At 36.5% G+C, this 13,988-nt stretch overlaps 1 protein-coding gene across 6 annotated transcripts in view; it reads right to left on the bottom strand.

Moving 5' to 3' along the window:
* Positions 1-13,988, bottom strand: part of PSD3 (pleckstrin and Sec7 domain containing 3) — a 507,571-nt gene that overhangs the window by 156,093 nt on the left and 337,490 nt on the right. The window contains exon 1 of one of the 6 annotated variants that reach the window (XM_054700963.1): positions 6,968-7,045. The exons of the other annotated variants lie outside the window; for them this stretch is intronic. Within the exon in view, the coding sequence (XP_054556938.1) occupies positions 6,968-7,003 (36 nt within the window). The 5' untranslated portion in view covers positions 7,004-7,045. Of the gene's footprint in view, positions 1-6,967; positions 7,046-13,988 lie in introns of those variants that run through there. 6 annotated transcript variants of the gene reach the window in all.

The following is a 13,988-nucleotide window of genomic DNA, read 5'->3' as shown; positions in this document are numbered from 1 at the left end:
CCCTCAAGTTGGCCTCCTCACTGCCCTACTAGCATGCTAAGCTACTTTCTATGTTCATACTTAATTTGTTTTAATCCATTAGGATGTAAATTCACAAGGGCAGGGATTTTTCAGTTATATCTTGAGTACTTATAACAATGCTGAAATATAATGGGTTCTCAGAATCTATTTTCTGAATGAATGAATTGCTGTAAGAAAGAAAAACTGAAGGAAGGAAGAAGGGAAACAGTTAAAACATTACGTCAAACTCCCTCCTTGAGGAGCTTATCATTCAGGTCAACTCCTCATTTTCACTAATCACTTCCAGCTTCATTGGTTTCTCCTTTCAAACAATTTAGTTCTCAAATATTCATTCCAAGTATTCAACAAATAGTTGAAAACCCACCAGTGCCAAGGTCTGCTGTGGTGACACACCAATGAACACAACATTCTTCACCTTCTTTGAACTTACATTTTAGTGTCAACATTAAAGTCAATTAAAAACTAGATGCTACAGGGAAGGCTTCTTGGAGAAAGACACATCATCTAGGTGAAGATTTGAAGGATGCATACTGTTTCCATATAAAAAGTAATCGAGTGTCTGAGGTGAAGGGAACAGCATGAGTGAAGACCTAGAAGCAAGAAGCAGCAGAAGAGTGTTTAGGAATCAAAGTTCAAGGGTCTTGAGTTCAGAGTGCAAAGGGGCAGGAAAAGATGCTGTGGGGTAGCAGGAACCAGAAGGTGAAGGGTCTTGAAATCACCTTCATTTGCCCGTTCCTACCCAAGGGGGAAAAAAAAGTATAAGTTATCAAAATGAATATGAAGGGGTGGGAAGGGACAAAGGAAAGGAAGAGGCTATAAGTGTAGTTCTCAGTCTAGAGAATAAATTTCTTGTGATCGTACATTTTCTCAAAATATCTATTCAAAAAATGCAGTGTTCAAGAAGTTGACTGAAAACTTTGATTCTCCCTGCCCCTTTCCTATCCAAAGATAAAAGAGCAACTTTAAAATTTAACAATTGAACAAAGATTCTAATAAGCAACATGAAATGGAGATTTTATCAACAATATGAACCTTAATGTGTCTGATTTTTTTCCCCCTCTGAGACCCTGAATTTACACTGCTAGTCAGAGATTTCTGAACCAGATTCCCAGTGGAATCCACAATCCTGTAAATTCTCATAATGACAAGGCAATTTGTAAAAGCTTTAGCAAAGAACTAAGGAAGCAATTGATTCTGATCTCCCTTTTACTTCTGCTTCAACTGGGTCCTTAATTCACAGCAGTTCTTAAAATCAGTCCAAAATTCAATACCGATTTAATATGAATGTGGTATCTTGTTTGGGACCATCTCACTGTTTACCTTTAACATGACTTCTTCAAAACATCCAGAACTACTCTGGACACTCACTCATAGGAGGGCACTATGAAAAATTATGAATGACATTCTGGGGGGAAATCCTTCAGATCCATGTTTAAACCCACTCCACAAATAGGGGAATAAATTCCCTGCTAAACCTTCCTACTGAGGAAGTTACTGATTCTATTTTTCTTAGTAATATTGTTATAATGTATTAAGCAATGTTTTCACTCAGCAAAAACAACTGTCATCATCAAAGCCTAAATTCCACAGACTAGAAGAGAAAGCATCGCAAAAGAGAAAAGTGTCCTCTTTTCTAAAACAGGGGCATCATCGGTCACACTGGTTCCTGACTTTCAAAAGAAAGGAACACACTGAAGTATTGTTGTTTTCTAATTGGAAGTTGTATCTGTGCTTTCCCCACAATGCACCATTTCTTTTGAAATGTTCCTATTAGGGAATGTAACTCTGGGACAGCCGTAAAACTATTCATTCTACCTCAGGACACTAAGCTGAGAACCTGACATCAACCTCGCCATCAATTCTCATCTGTTAAAATGACATCTCTCTCTCTCTGGCCATAGGTGGCAAGACTTTTCCAATACAAACACACTCCCACATTACACCTGAAAAATCATCTAGTTTGAGCTCTATTGTTGAAATGCAAAATCCATTTATATACGTACATTACCTGAACTAGCAGGGACACAAAGCCTTTGTGTCAAAGCCTTCCCTATTTGTGTCAAAGCCTTCCCTCAGTACCTCTGAGGAAAGAGAAAGTAGAAAAGACACACTACATATCCCTTGTTAGAGTCACTTGACCTCTCACCCATACATTCATTGATTGTCTAAACTGTCTGTCAAATCCCACACATGGCAAAAACTTGGCAGCATGTTGGCCTCTATCCACTAAATAGCAAGTAGCATCTACCTGCCTCAAGGCAGAACAACCAAGAGGGTCCTCAGATGTTGCCAAATGTCCTATGGGAACCGATGTCTTAAGAGTTAAGAGCATGGTGCTACCATTTTTCAGAAATTTAAAATACAACTGCAAAACAAGATATACAGACTTGAAATATGTTTGAAAACACTGAAAAAAATACATAGTTAGCTTTTAATAGCATTTTAGAATTGGAGAGATGATGACCAAGTAGAAATTCACATGTACCTAGATAAGACTGAAATACAATATGTATCTTTAAAAGAAACTAAGGAAAGAGAATTTGCTCCTAAAATCCATTCCTTTTGTCCTCTATAGAGCCTCTGCTTCCTCCCCCTACATGCCCTCTTCATCACAGCAAAACATTCATTCTGACTACTGACTATAAAACTCACAGAATTGATGTTACTGAATAAATAATGACTGCAAATATGGGAGATAATAAATAAATCACTAAGGTGAGCTTGATATGATTCACTCTGTCAATTAAGAAAGGCAACTTCCATCCTCTAAACCCTGCCTCTTCTACAGATTAGATACTTCAGCTTTAGCTGGATCAAGTATCACCCCAGTCATTCTTTTTCATCAACTGTTCAGGAGATTTTGAGGAAAGGAATTGCAAGGCAGAAAGACAACAGGAAAAATGATAAATCTTTAATTAAAGTAAAAAAGCTGACAACAAAATGAGAAAAATACTACCATGAGCTTTCAAAGGAAATTGCTTATAGAAGCTGATACGAGGACCTCAGAACAAGCATTCATTTTTCTCAGGAAATTAAATTTAAAAATGGTCTCAGATCTTTCCAGAAATTTTAAAATTAAATAACTACCTTCTAAGTTTTCCTTAGAAAACCTGTTTAAACAGAAAACAAACATTACAACTCACCTGAGATTGTCTTAGCCTTTTGCTTCATGTTTTATCCCCAAACCTTCTATTTTGTTCTTTGTTCATCCATGAGTACAACAACATACAGGTACTCATGGAATCTGAGTGGTGAGTGTAGTCTAATTTGCGATATGTCCATAGACAGAAAAGAGCTCTTTAGAGAAAATAAGTCATTTGTTTTCTCTCTTTTAAGAGAGAAGTATTATTTTGTCTTTCCTAATCAACTATAAGAAATTGTTGTCACTGTAGCCTCCAGAGAAATGATCTTTCTGAGGCTTTTTGGGGGACACATCTACTTGGAGAACTACAAAACCCATTAAGAAAGAAAATAAAGAACAGTTGTGGAAGGATGTTTAACAGATTTCTACCACAATAAATAAAACACTTTTATACCTCTCGGAATAAAAGGTCATCAGTGTACTTGGATAAACAGTAATCAGATCCAAGAAAAGAAGGTAGAGTTGGAAGATACAAAAATCCAGTCTCAGGGATCTGTTGCTTTGCAACAAGCAACGCCAAATGCAGTGGCTTAAAACCATCTTCCACTTACTACAGAATTTGAGGAGGTATAGTTTGGTGCACAGTTCAGAGGGTAGCTTGTCTCTGCCCCACGAGGTGTTGGCCGGGCTTACCTGGGGCTAGAAGAGCCAATGTGCCTCCCTGCCACATTTTAGGGTGGACCAGGCTGCAGCAGGGCTACAGAAATCCCACATTACATGTTTCTCTCTCCAGCAGAACAGCTTTGACTTCCTTATACTGTGACTCAGAAACTGTCTCTTCTAAGTCATCAGAGTATCACTTTTGCCACATTCTGTCACAGTAGGCCAACCCAGACACTATGGAAAGGGGCAAGATAGCACTGCATTCAGCAATGGGAATAACCAATAGGAACATCTTTGCAGGCCATCTACCACTTACCCCATTGCTGTAAATAACAATAACACAAAGGAAATAAAGACAAGGAAAATTTAAAATGACCAGGATTGAGTGCCTTTTCTTCCTAATACACCCTATCATTAACTGTCCTTGAATCTTTGACTAATGAAAAACAGAATAGAAAGAACACACTGGAAGATGCAATGTAAATGATCTCATCATATAAATCCTTGATTACAACATCTAATCAGAATTCTTTAAAAACGTAGGAAGAGAAGACAAAAGAATGAGATCATAGAACCACTACTTGATTCTCTTACTACCTTTGACTTAATTTACATTTTACACAAAAAAAAGTTATAAAGGTCTGATACTAGGTAAAGAACATATAAATTGCTAGAGAAAAATGAAAAGTTCTCTTAAAAAACTTTTAAAAAAAATAAATTCAACTTGCTATGGTCATGAACTACAAGAAACAAATGAAGAATAGCCACAGCTAAAAAGTAAACTGTTAAATAAATGGTGGTGGTAACATAATAGTACATCCTGTAACTGGCAGCTGCCTCTTTGCTGTACCAGGAGCAATGCTGAGCAACACTGGTCCCTCTCAAGTGCTCAATCTCTGTGAATAGGAAATTGGTATTACTCATGCATGACCTTTGTTAAAAAGTGGTTGGCATGTGGGTTTACAAACAAATGTAGAGATATGATGAGATTATATTGATTCCCAAGAAACAAGTTCAACTGATTGTGGACCAAAATTTCATTGGAAAAGAAGAGGTTTATCAATTTCACAGAATGTGGACAAATTTTACAGTGGATTCCACTCATTTCCTAGTTTGTCATAATTCTTCTCCATTCTCCTCAATAAAACAAAAAAGGCAGTCTCTTCCTTCCAGCTATAGATGCTAATCCTCTACTAAGTGTTAATATCATTGCAGGGGCACTTGCAATTTGGTTGGAAAGCTTTGAAGCCTGCAAATCATTTAAGGAAACAAAATGAGGAAATCCAAGTCCAATTAGGGGAAGAAGAGAAAAAAGATAAGCCCTTCAAATCAAATGGTGCTGGAGATGAAGAATGGTTACTACTTGGGAAAAGAACTGGGAAGCCATGCTTCTCCTACTGTCTTAAATACAGACCCCTACACCAAGCCAGGACTTACTTAAATTCCAAAGGTTTTAGAGTCTGTAACATATCAATATAAAGAGCTGGGCTAAATAATTTCAATTACTGTTACTTATAGGTTTGGATAATTCTTTATATTGACAAACACTTATCCCTATACATAAAGCAGTATCTCTCTCTCTCTCTCTCTCTCTCTCTCTCTCTCTCTCTCTCAGAGAGAGAGGAGACAAGTATAAACATCACTAATCTGGAGGCAGAAAAACCAGATTTGAATCCTCACACTCATTCTGTATAACGTCCTGGTTTTACATGAAAACCTAACTTTCTTCATGTGTAAAAATTATGGATAAAAATTCCTTCAATCAATGAGTGGGTGCAATGAAAAAAGTTAATGGGTTCAATGAAAGAAGTTTATATGCTTCAAAAAGAGTATCCAATAAATGTAAACTATGCATTGATTTTGATCTTTTAGACAGAATAAGGCTCCCAAGTATAAGTCTATTTAATCACAAAAAAAAGGGCACAAAATTTGTAGTCAGAAGATAAAGTTTATAGGTTATACTTTACTACTTGCTAGCCTGACAATATGGGTAAGTCTTCTCTTTTTAAGTTCTAGCTTCTTTATTTATTCAGCAAACCAAACTGAGTACCTTCCAGGGCATGGACCACTGGCAAACAAGTTAAATCACGTTCCTGCCCTTATGAGACTTTCCATCTCATGGGGAGACATTGAAGAAACAACTGCTTGTGTCAGGAAATACCATCTATAAAATGAAGCTATTGGGTTACAGTATCTTGGGTTTTCCCACACCCAATTTAAGCCTACAAATCTAAGACTGTAAATATGAAAGTCAACAAAAAGAAAGATCACAATTTCTCATTCTGATGCTTTCTAAGGTGTTAAATCATTCTTACTAAAGCTGAAATTAAAAATTTCCAAAGAAGAGTAGCATGATTACAAAGCTTTTCTGTACTACAGAAGTAACAGTCCTCATCTCGGATGGAAACTCAAAATTATGCAGTTAAAAGGAAAGGTTTGCTGTTAAAGGGCCCATAATAATGACACATAAACACAGGACCACCCAGGCCTTAGTTTACATAATCACAATGGATGGATGAGATACTCGTACTTGTAATACTGGTTCACAAAAATTTGTTGAGATGGGGAATGGACTACAAATGAACACAAGAAGATATACTGTAGGCCAAGACTCACAGTGAATGGAAATATTTTATTTGCTGGCTTTATACATTTTATTGTTATCAATCATACATATGTGAAGCTAAGATAGTAAGGTGGAGAGTAGATTCTACAAGGTCGATTTTCTCTGAAATGTTTCTAGTTCCCTGTAGCATGGTGTTTACTGACAAACTCAAGTATGTAAGCTTTACAGAGAGAGACTGAGCTTTCAGAATGAATCAGACAAGGACTAGAAAATAATATTCATATAAAATGAGAATCAATACAGAGTTCTCAGACTGGAAACTGTAAGAACACAAAGGATCATTGCACATCAGCAAGGGTTTTTTAAAATGAGTTTTCAATGATATAGTCAGAAACTTTCTGTTTGAGTCAACTGAAGAAATACTCACTGAATAACAAAATTTGTTTTAGGAAATTTATTTGGCAAATTGGACAAAGATTGTCTAGTAGAATTCATTAAAAATCTACTTTAGAGAATAAATAACATAATTAGCATATAAATTGTTTTTATGGTAAAAAGCTTCTGAAGTAACTTGAGGTTTCTTAAAACAGCAGGTATTATAAAACAAATTTGAGTGTATCTATAACCTAGTTTACCTGTTTAGGTGGGAGCATGAACTGTACACCTTCCATGTAACTTCTTTCACTCCCAACTTCCAACTTGTGAACTAAGGGTAACTGACTTCATGAGCCACAAGGCTTGAAACTCTAGAGTGAAATATACCAAGGTTCAGATCAGATTCTTTCTGGACTTTCAGGTGAAAGAATAGAACCTAAATTCCTTAATTTTATATATGTGTTGTATATGCGTGTATGACTATAAAATAAAAAGAGTAGCTTCTTGTGTAAACTAGGTCATTGTATTTGTGATTTAAATAAAATAAAAGGAAACCTCTTGGCTTGTTATGCATTAGAAATAGCTCTAAGGGGCTAGAGACTTTTCATTTGAATATGCTATGTTAAATTCATTGGTTTAAGCGTATAGAATATACAAACATTCCTAAGAACTTGGAGGTGGCAAGGTAGTTAAAAATCAACATTCTTATTTTACAGATGAGGATATTTCTACTGACAGGAAAAGGATTACAGACAGGTTCTGCAGTAAGATGCCTTGTTCACAATTGAGTTCTGCCACTTCCTGTGAAGTCAGAGGCAAAATATGTCAAAATATGTACTCTGTACTTACCTGCCTTGTATTTTTTTTTTTACTTTTATTTTTATTTATTTATATTTTGTTTGGTTTATTTATTTTCTATAAAATGAATATAGTGATGTACTATTTCATAGGATGATTGCAACAATCAAATTTTCTAATTTATTTAAATGTTAGAACCATACCTAGTATATATAGTTAGAATTCCAAAATACTAGGATTGCATCATCTACTATGTTTATTAGTGAATGTGTCTACAGATCATTGAGCATCAATACACAATTAACTGTTTACTATGGTAGGGACTTCATTAAAACATTCTGCTCAATAAGCACTTGAGAGGACAATCTCCAAAACCCCCTCATCTCCTTCCTCTGGTCATCAAGGGACTGTGTTAACTGCTACGGTGAATTTCTCTGAGTTGACAGAACCAAGATTATTACCAGAGCAGAACAAGCAAGATGCTGATATGGTAATAATGTAATACAAATGAGAGGGGAAAACTTGGGAGCATTCTGACTTAGGAGATAACTTTGATGACTCATAAAGGTAATCTTCATGTATCAGGAAAGCCATCAAATAAAAGAGATTTATTATTTGTTTCTCCAAAGACAAATCTGGCTGATTATTAGGGTTTGTTTTTGTTTTTGTTTTTTTTTTAACAAATCTAAGATTCCCGTGGTAATAAACATTCCTTTTGACATGAATGTTAACATAAAAACAAGTCACTTTTCAAGTACTGAAGGACGGTTATGCTGAGGGCCTGGACTAGACATTAAAAATCTCAGAATTAGGGCCTCCCCGGTGGCGCAGCGGTTGAGCACTGGGTTGTGAAGCTGCCCACAGCCTCTGCAGCGCCAGTTCGATTCCCGGCCACAGGGTGAGGGTCCCACATGGCAGGCAGACCTCTCCTGCCACCTGCTGCTCCCCTAAGCAGTGTACTTTGTCAGTCTGCCTGTTCTGCTCCCCGCTCTGGTGAATTCTCTCACCCTCCTGCTCTTCTGACTGTACCCAGTGCTTGTATAAAAAAATTAAAATAAATAAATCTTTAAAAAAAAATCTCAGCATTAAAATAAAAATCTCAGAATTGCAGAGAATTAGAACTTGAAAGGAACTTCAAAGGAATTGGTCTGACAGCTTAGTTATCCATTAGGATCATCTGAGAAGCTTCAAAAAAATACCAGTCCCATCCAAATCAATTAAAATCAGAGCTTTCTGGGGGAAGGGGCTGACACAATTTTGTTTGCTTTGTGTTATCTTTATAATTCTCCCAGGTGATTTTAACATATAGCCAGAGTTGAGAAACACTGCATGAGTTCACAAATGGGGAAGTTAGGGCTCACTGTTAGAAAATGATGGTACTATCGTTTGAACCCAGGCAGGCATTCTGCTGTGCTATTTTGAATATATTACCTAGTTCAAAAAGTTGATTGCTTTATGACACATATAAACCTATTAATCAGTATTGCAGACAGAGGTTTGGGAGGGGAAGGAAGTATATACTTTTATTTTTTCCCCAGGGTATATAGATTATTCTTTAGTGTACTATGCCTTTTCTAACATTATAGCCAAGTTATCATTGAACTTTGGTAAAAAACAAAAAAAGCCACACGGAACTTATCTTGTAGCATTTACTTTTGATGGTGATTCTGACCTACCTGAATTTGATTTCCTATTGTTGGAGCAAGTTTTTCTCACATAGTTCCTTGTCTCTCATGCAACTGGTACTGGCTCCTTCTACACAATTTGTGACCAAGAGAAATAAATTGCTTGTAAATTCGTTTCCTTATAGGTAAGAAAGATTAAAAGCTCCTTTTGCTTAAATTGAAGAGACTTTAATAAGTATGAGATTGGGAGAAGAGAACAAGAGTGGGAATCAGGAAATTTGAATCCCTGACACAGGGTCATTGGTGAACAGCAGGGAACCCAGAACTGAGTGTTAATTCCATACCTTCAAATCTGCATCACATACTATGCCTACTACATTCTAGTAACCAGTTTCACGCCACATTTCAAGTGAGAGGTGGGAAAACCATGATAAAGGAAAGACAACTAGCTTTACTCATCTCTATTCTGTATTTGCCTATCCACACTAACTTGGACCTTGAACAAATCACTTTCTCTCCCTAAAGTCCGTGTTCTCATTTATCAAATGAGAGGGTTCATCAGGATCATCTCAAGGGTGACTTCCAACTCTAATAATCTGTGACTGGATAACAACTACATTGTCAAAAACAACAGAGCTAGTCTTTGATGTTTTACTATATATATAGTTTTTTTTTTGGAGGGGTCGCAATCCACTAGATTTGAATTCACATAGAAATCCATATCATAAATAAAGATGTATCATGTATATTGCACATTAAATTTTGAGAACTAATCATTATTGGAAATGTGAATTTCATCACAGGTTAACTATAACTCAAGTAGGTCTGAACGCCAAAGTGGCACGTTACTCTCAGCACAAAACTGAAGACTTATTAGTCACCAGTCAGATGTAAATACCATGCAGTTTGGATGGCTGATTTTATCTTTACTGAATTGGTCACTTTCTAGAAATGGCCCTTTTGGATTGCTAAAAAGACAAAATTAAGTTGTACTCAAAAACAAGAGATCTCTAACCACTTCTCCCTATTCCTGCAAAGCATTCTATAAAAAATTCTCATATTTTTTCCCTAAAATTATGTCCTTAAATGTATTTGAAAGACAAAAACTACCCTAGAATTATTTTATTTTTGTAAGAAGAACTGTAGGCACCTAGGTGTTATAGATGCTCAGAACAGCATGGACTAAAAGGTTGATCTTACCTCAGTGATACAGTTAACAAGTTCATTGTTCACATGGATACTGAGAAAAATTCAAGTGGATGAAAATTTTGTGATAACTATCTTTAAGAGGAAGGAGATAATATTAAACCATTGAAATACTCAGTAGTCTGAAAACTATTCTAAGTTATAATTGGTAACAAGGAGAAATGATTCTTTCAGCAGAAATAAAGACTTCAAGCAATAAACAAATCTTTTCTTGTGTGTGGAGGAAAGGCAACTAGGATATATAAGGAAAAAAATGGGTGTTCCTTTCTTTAATTATTAGTTATAGGCGCACTATTGAAATACCATGAGTATTTAAAGAAACAGAGAGCCAATCAAACCTGGAAAACATTAGATGTAATATAATGCATGTATTTGAACTCTATGCTGAACCATAAAATGTCCTAAAACATCTGGGACTTAGTCTAGGATTGGAAGTGAAGAAGAGGATTATATACGTTAAATTTTATTTTTTAAACTTCCATTTTTTCATGTGTCTATAGATACAAGTTTCATTTTATAAATACAGTTTTTTCACTATTAATAAAAAAGGTCACAGGATTCTAATTATCCTATTTTTCTAGCAGCAAAAATATTAACCAACTATGTCTAAAGAATGAGACTAGATGAAATGAACACTATAAGCTATTTTTAAAATATAAGTTCTTTCCAAAAGAATTTCAAAAGACCACAAGTAATGTAACAACAAATCTGGGCTAACAGCACACTTGGTAACTTTCTTCATGAAAAAGCTCAAAGGAACAAAACTGCAAGGTGTTAGCTATTAGCCAAATGCCGAAGAGCAGCACAGGCAGACCAGCCTGGAGGAGGTCCTCAGGCACCTTACCAGCTGCTACCCATGGAATTTCTGGACCAACTCCATAACCACGTACCAAGGCTTTGCCTCCCTGTCTTCTGTCGCCAGCTCTGATCTCCTGGCCCGTGGAGAACTGGACACTGACACTGGCTCTGCGCTGACAGCTCCTGCTGTGTTAACTCAGCCTGAATCACCCCCACACTGCTCTTACTAGGATGAGGATTTGGCAACGTACTCACTCACTCCTCAGAATCTGACCTCAGCTCTCCCCTTTTTTTTCCACTTCACTACTCCTCCTCAATTCTGACAGCTTGCAGTGACCTTCTCTTGCTACAAAGACAGAAATGCCTTGATGTTTCATGTGTAAAATTCTCAAGTAGAACACATCATACCTTCAGTCCTGTTCTTTAGGGCCTCTTAGCAATCTAATTACTCCATGCCTGTTAAAGCTGGGAATATCTGAGTAACCTTGACTAAATCTTCAACACTATCCTAAGGGTCCCTGAGTTTCTTCATCTAAAATTCTGGAATATCAGGTTAGACAACTCTTAAAATAAACTCTAGCTCTGATAAAAATGCTCCCGTATTCTTAATCTTGTGAAATGGCACCACCAGGAACCTAAATCCTAGATGTCATTCAGAAATCCTCTCTCTCATGCCCAGATCAAAACAAACAAATGATTCTCTCTATCCCTGACACTTTATTTCCTATTCTTCCTGATTTTGCCTAAGTAGCACTTCAGCCACCCCTATGGATTCAACCTTAACCCTCCCCAACCTTTCCACTCCCCCGGGGGTTCACACTTCTGCTTCAGGGCTCTCCCATGTCTCCTGGTGGCACCAGAATGTGAACGCCACTCCTTCCTTGGATGCCTCCCTAAGGACTGGGGGCTTAGGGAAACATCCTGGCACACTTGATGAATGAAGGAATGAAAGCTTATAAGGATTTCCAGACATAAGTATAAAGGGGGGGGATTAATATTACCTGTCGTCTGTTTTTTAAATCTTAGAAGACAAAACACTGAGCAAGTGATAGATCAGAACAAGAGGGATTAGGAAAAGACTTATAGGTACTAGTTATGGACAGAGGATGTGCTAAACTCTTGACATTTTATTGTTATATATAATTCTTCTAACAACTGGCGAAAGAAAGTGTTTTCTCTAATTTATTGTTGGAAAGGAAGCCTCAGAAAGCTTCATTAATTTGCCCAATGTCATAAAGCACGTAAGCAGCAGGGTGAGACCTGTATCTAAGATGACATAGCTTCAAGTATTCACTGCTCTCTCCCCAGTCCCTGTTACTATCACAATCCCAACTTCATAGAAATGGCTCATGTAAGGAGTGCCTACTTGAGCTAGCCAATTTTATACAATATTAAAATCCTAGAATTACAAAAAACAAAGTATTTGGGGGAAGGTGGCAAACTCCACAAATAATGCAGCGGTACTCCTCATGTGTGGACCCTACGCTCACATGTTGGCACTAACTATATATACTAGTACCTTTAAATGTAAACTCTGAAAACCCAGTCTTGTGCTAAAATTATCTGCCAGGATCAGTGCCACACTGCATTTTGAGCCACCCTCTCTCATCTTTAAGTTCTCTAGAGATTGCAAAGTGACAATCTGGGCTTTAGTGCATTCCATCTAATTTTATCACAAAAGAAAATGGTCTGCCATCTAGTTACCATTGATGAAAATGACTGCTGCAAACAGAAGAAAAATGCAGGAGGCGTTCTGAAGCAAAAAGTGGAACTTAAATGAAACCTAAATGATTTCAAAACAGCAGGTCAACTGCCGCTATATATTTCAACATTTTAAGTAAACTGGGAAATGTGTAAAAATGTTACAAATATCATTTTCAACAATGTGGATGGCCAAGGGTATTATATTTAGTGATATAAGACAAACACCTTACAATTTCACTCATATGTGGTATTTACAGACACGAAACAAATGAAAGAACTAAATGAAACCAAAATTAACTTTTTAGACTATAAGATGAAGTTAGCAGTTACCAGAAGGGTGCAGAGAAGTGGGTAAATTGGGTAAAAGGGATCAACTATATGATGAAAGAATTGAACTTTAAGTGGTGAACTTAAGGTAGCACATACTGCTGTTGATTTATAATAACACACACCTGAATCTTACATAATATTATGACGCAGTTACTTCAATTTTAAAAAAAAAGTTTAAATTACAAAGCATCAAATGAGGAAAATATACTTTTAACATTTTCATTTTTTTCCCTCAGAAAGCTTTTGGTGATTCAAATTTGAAGAATATGGGAACATGTGGAAAGGAACTGCAAATGCAGGGAAGTGGAGGAACATTTTACCTTCTATCCTAGTTTTTTGAAATAGTTTTCCTATTTCAGTGCAATGTACTTCTTTTTGACATTTCCCCTAGCTTCATTCTGTGATCCTTTTAGAAGTCTAGAACAGGCCCCAACCAAAAGATAGATAGGTCATCTAATCCACTGCATAAACCTGAATGATGAGCCTGCTTAGGCTTAGAGTCCTTGGCACCGTACAGAACCTTAGACCATCGAGATCACAGAAGCTAACTCTAAGCAAGGGAAAGGAAAAAAACCCTTTATAATCATATAAAACTGACATCATATCCAAAACATGGATATGAGAATATTCTTTATAAGTATGCAGTTATTTACATACATGTTCTATATATAACTATACCTATGCTGTATATAAATGTGAATGGCTTTTGTTAACAACTCATGCGTAAATTCTGGCTCCCACTACCACCTAGGGGTTAAAAAGCAATTGAAATCTATCCTATTTTAACTAAAGGCCTAAAGATTATGTCATTTTGGTGCTC

This window comes from Talpa occidentalis, unplaced genomic scaffold, assembly GCF_014898055.3.
Source record: "Talpa occidentalis isolate TD23 unplaced genomic scaffold, MPIMG_talOcc4v2.1 talOcc4.4, whole genome shotgun sequence".
NCBI lineage: Eukaryota > Metazoa > Chordata > Mammalia > Eulipotyphla > Talpidae > Talpa > Talpa occidentalis.
The sequence above is the reverse complement of the archived record's forward strand: the minus strand, read 5'-3'. Positions and strand labels throughout refer to the sequence as shown.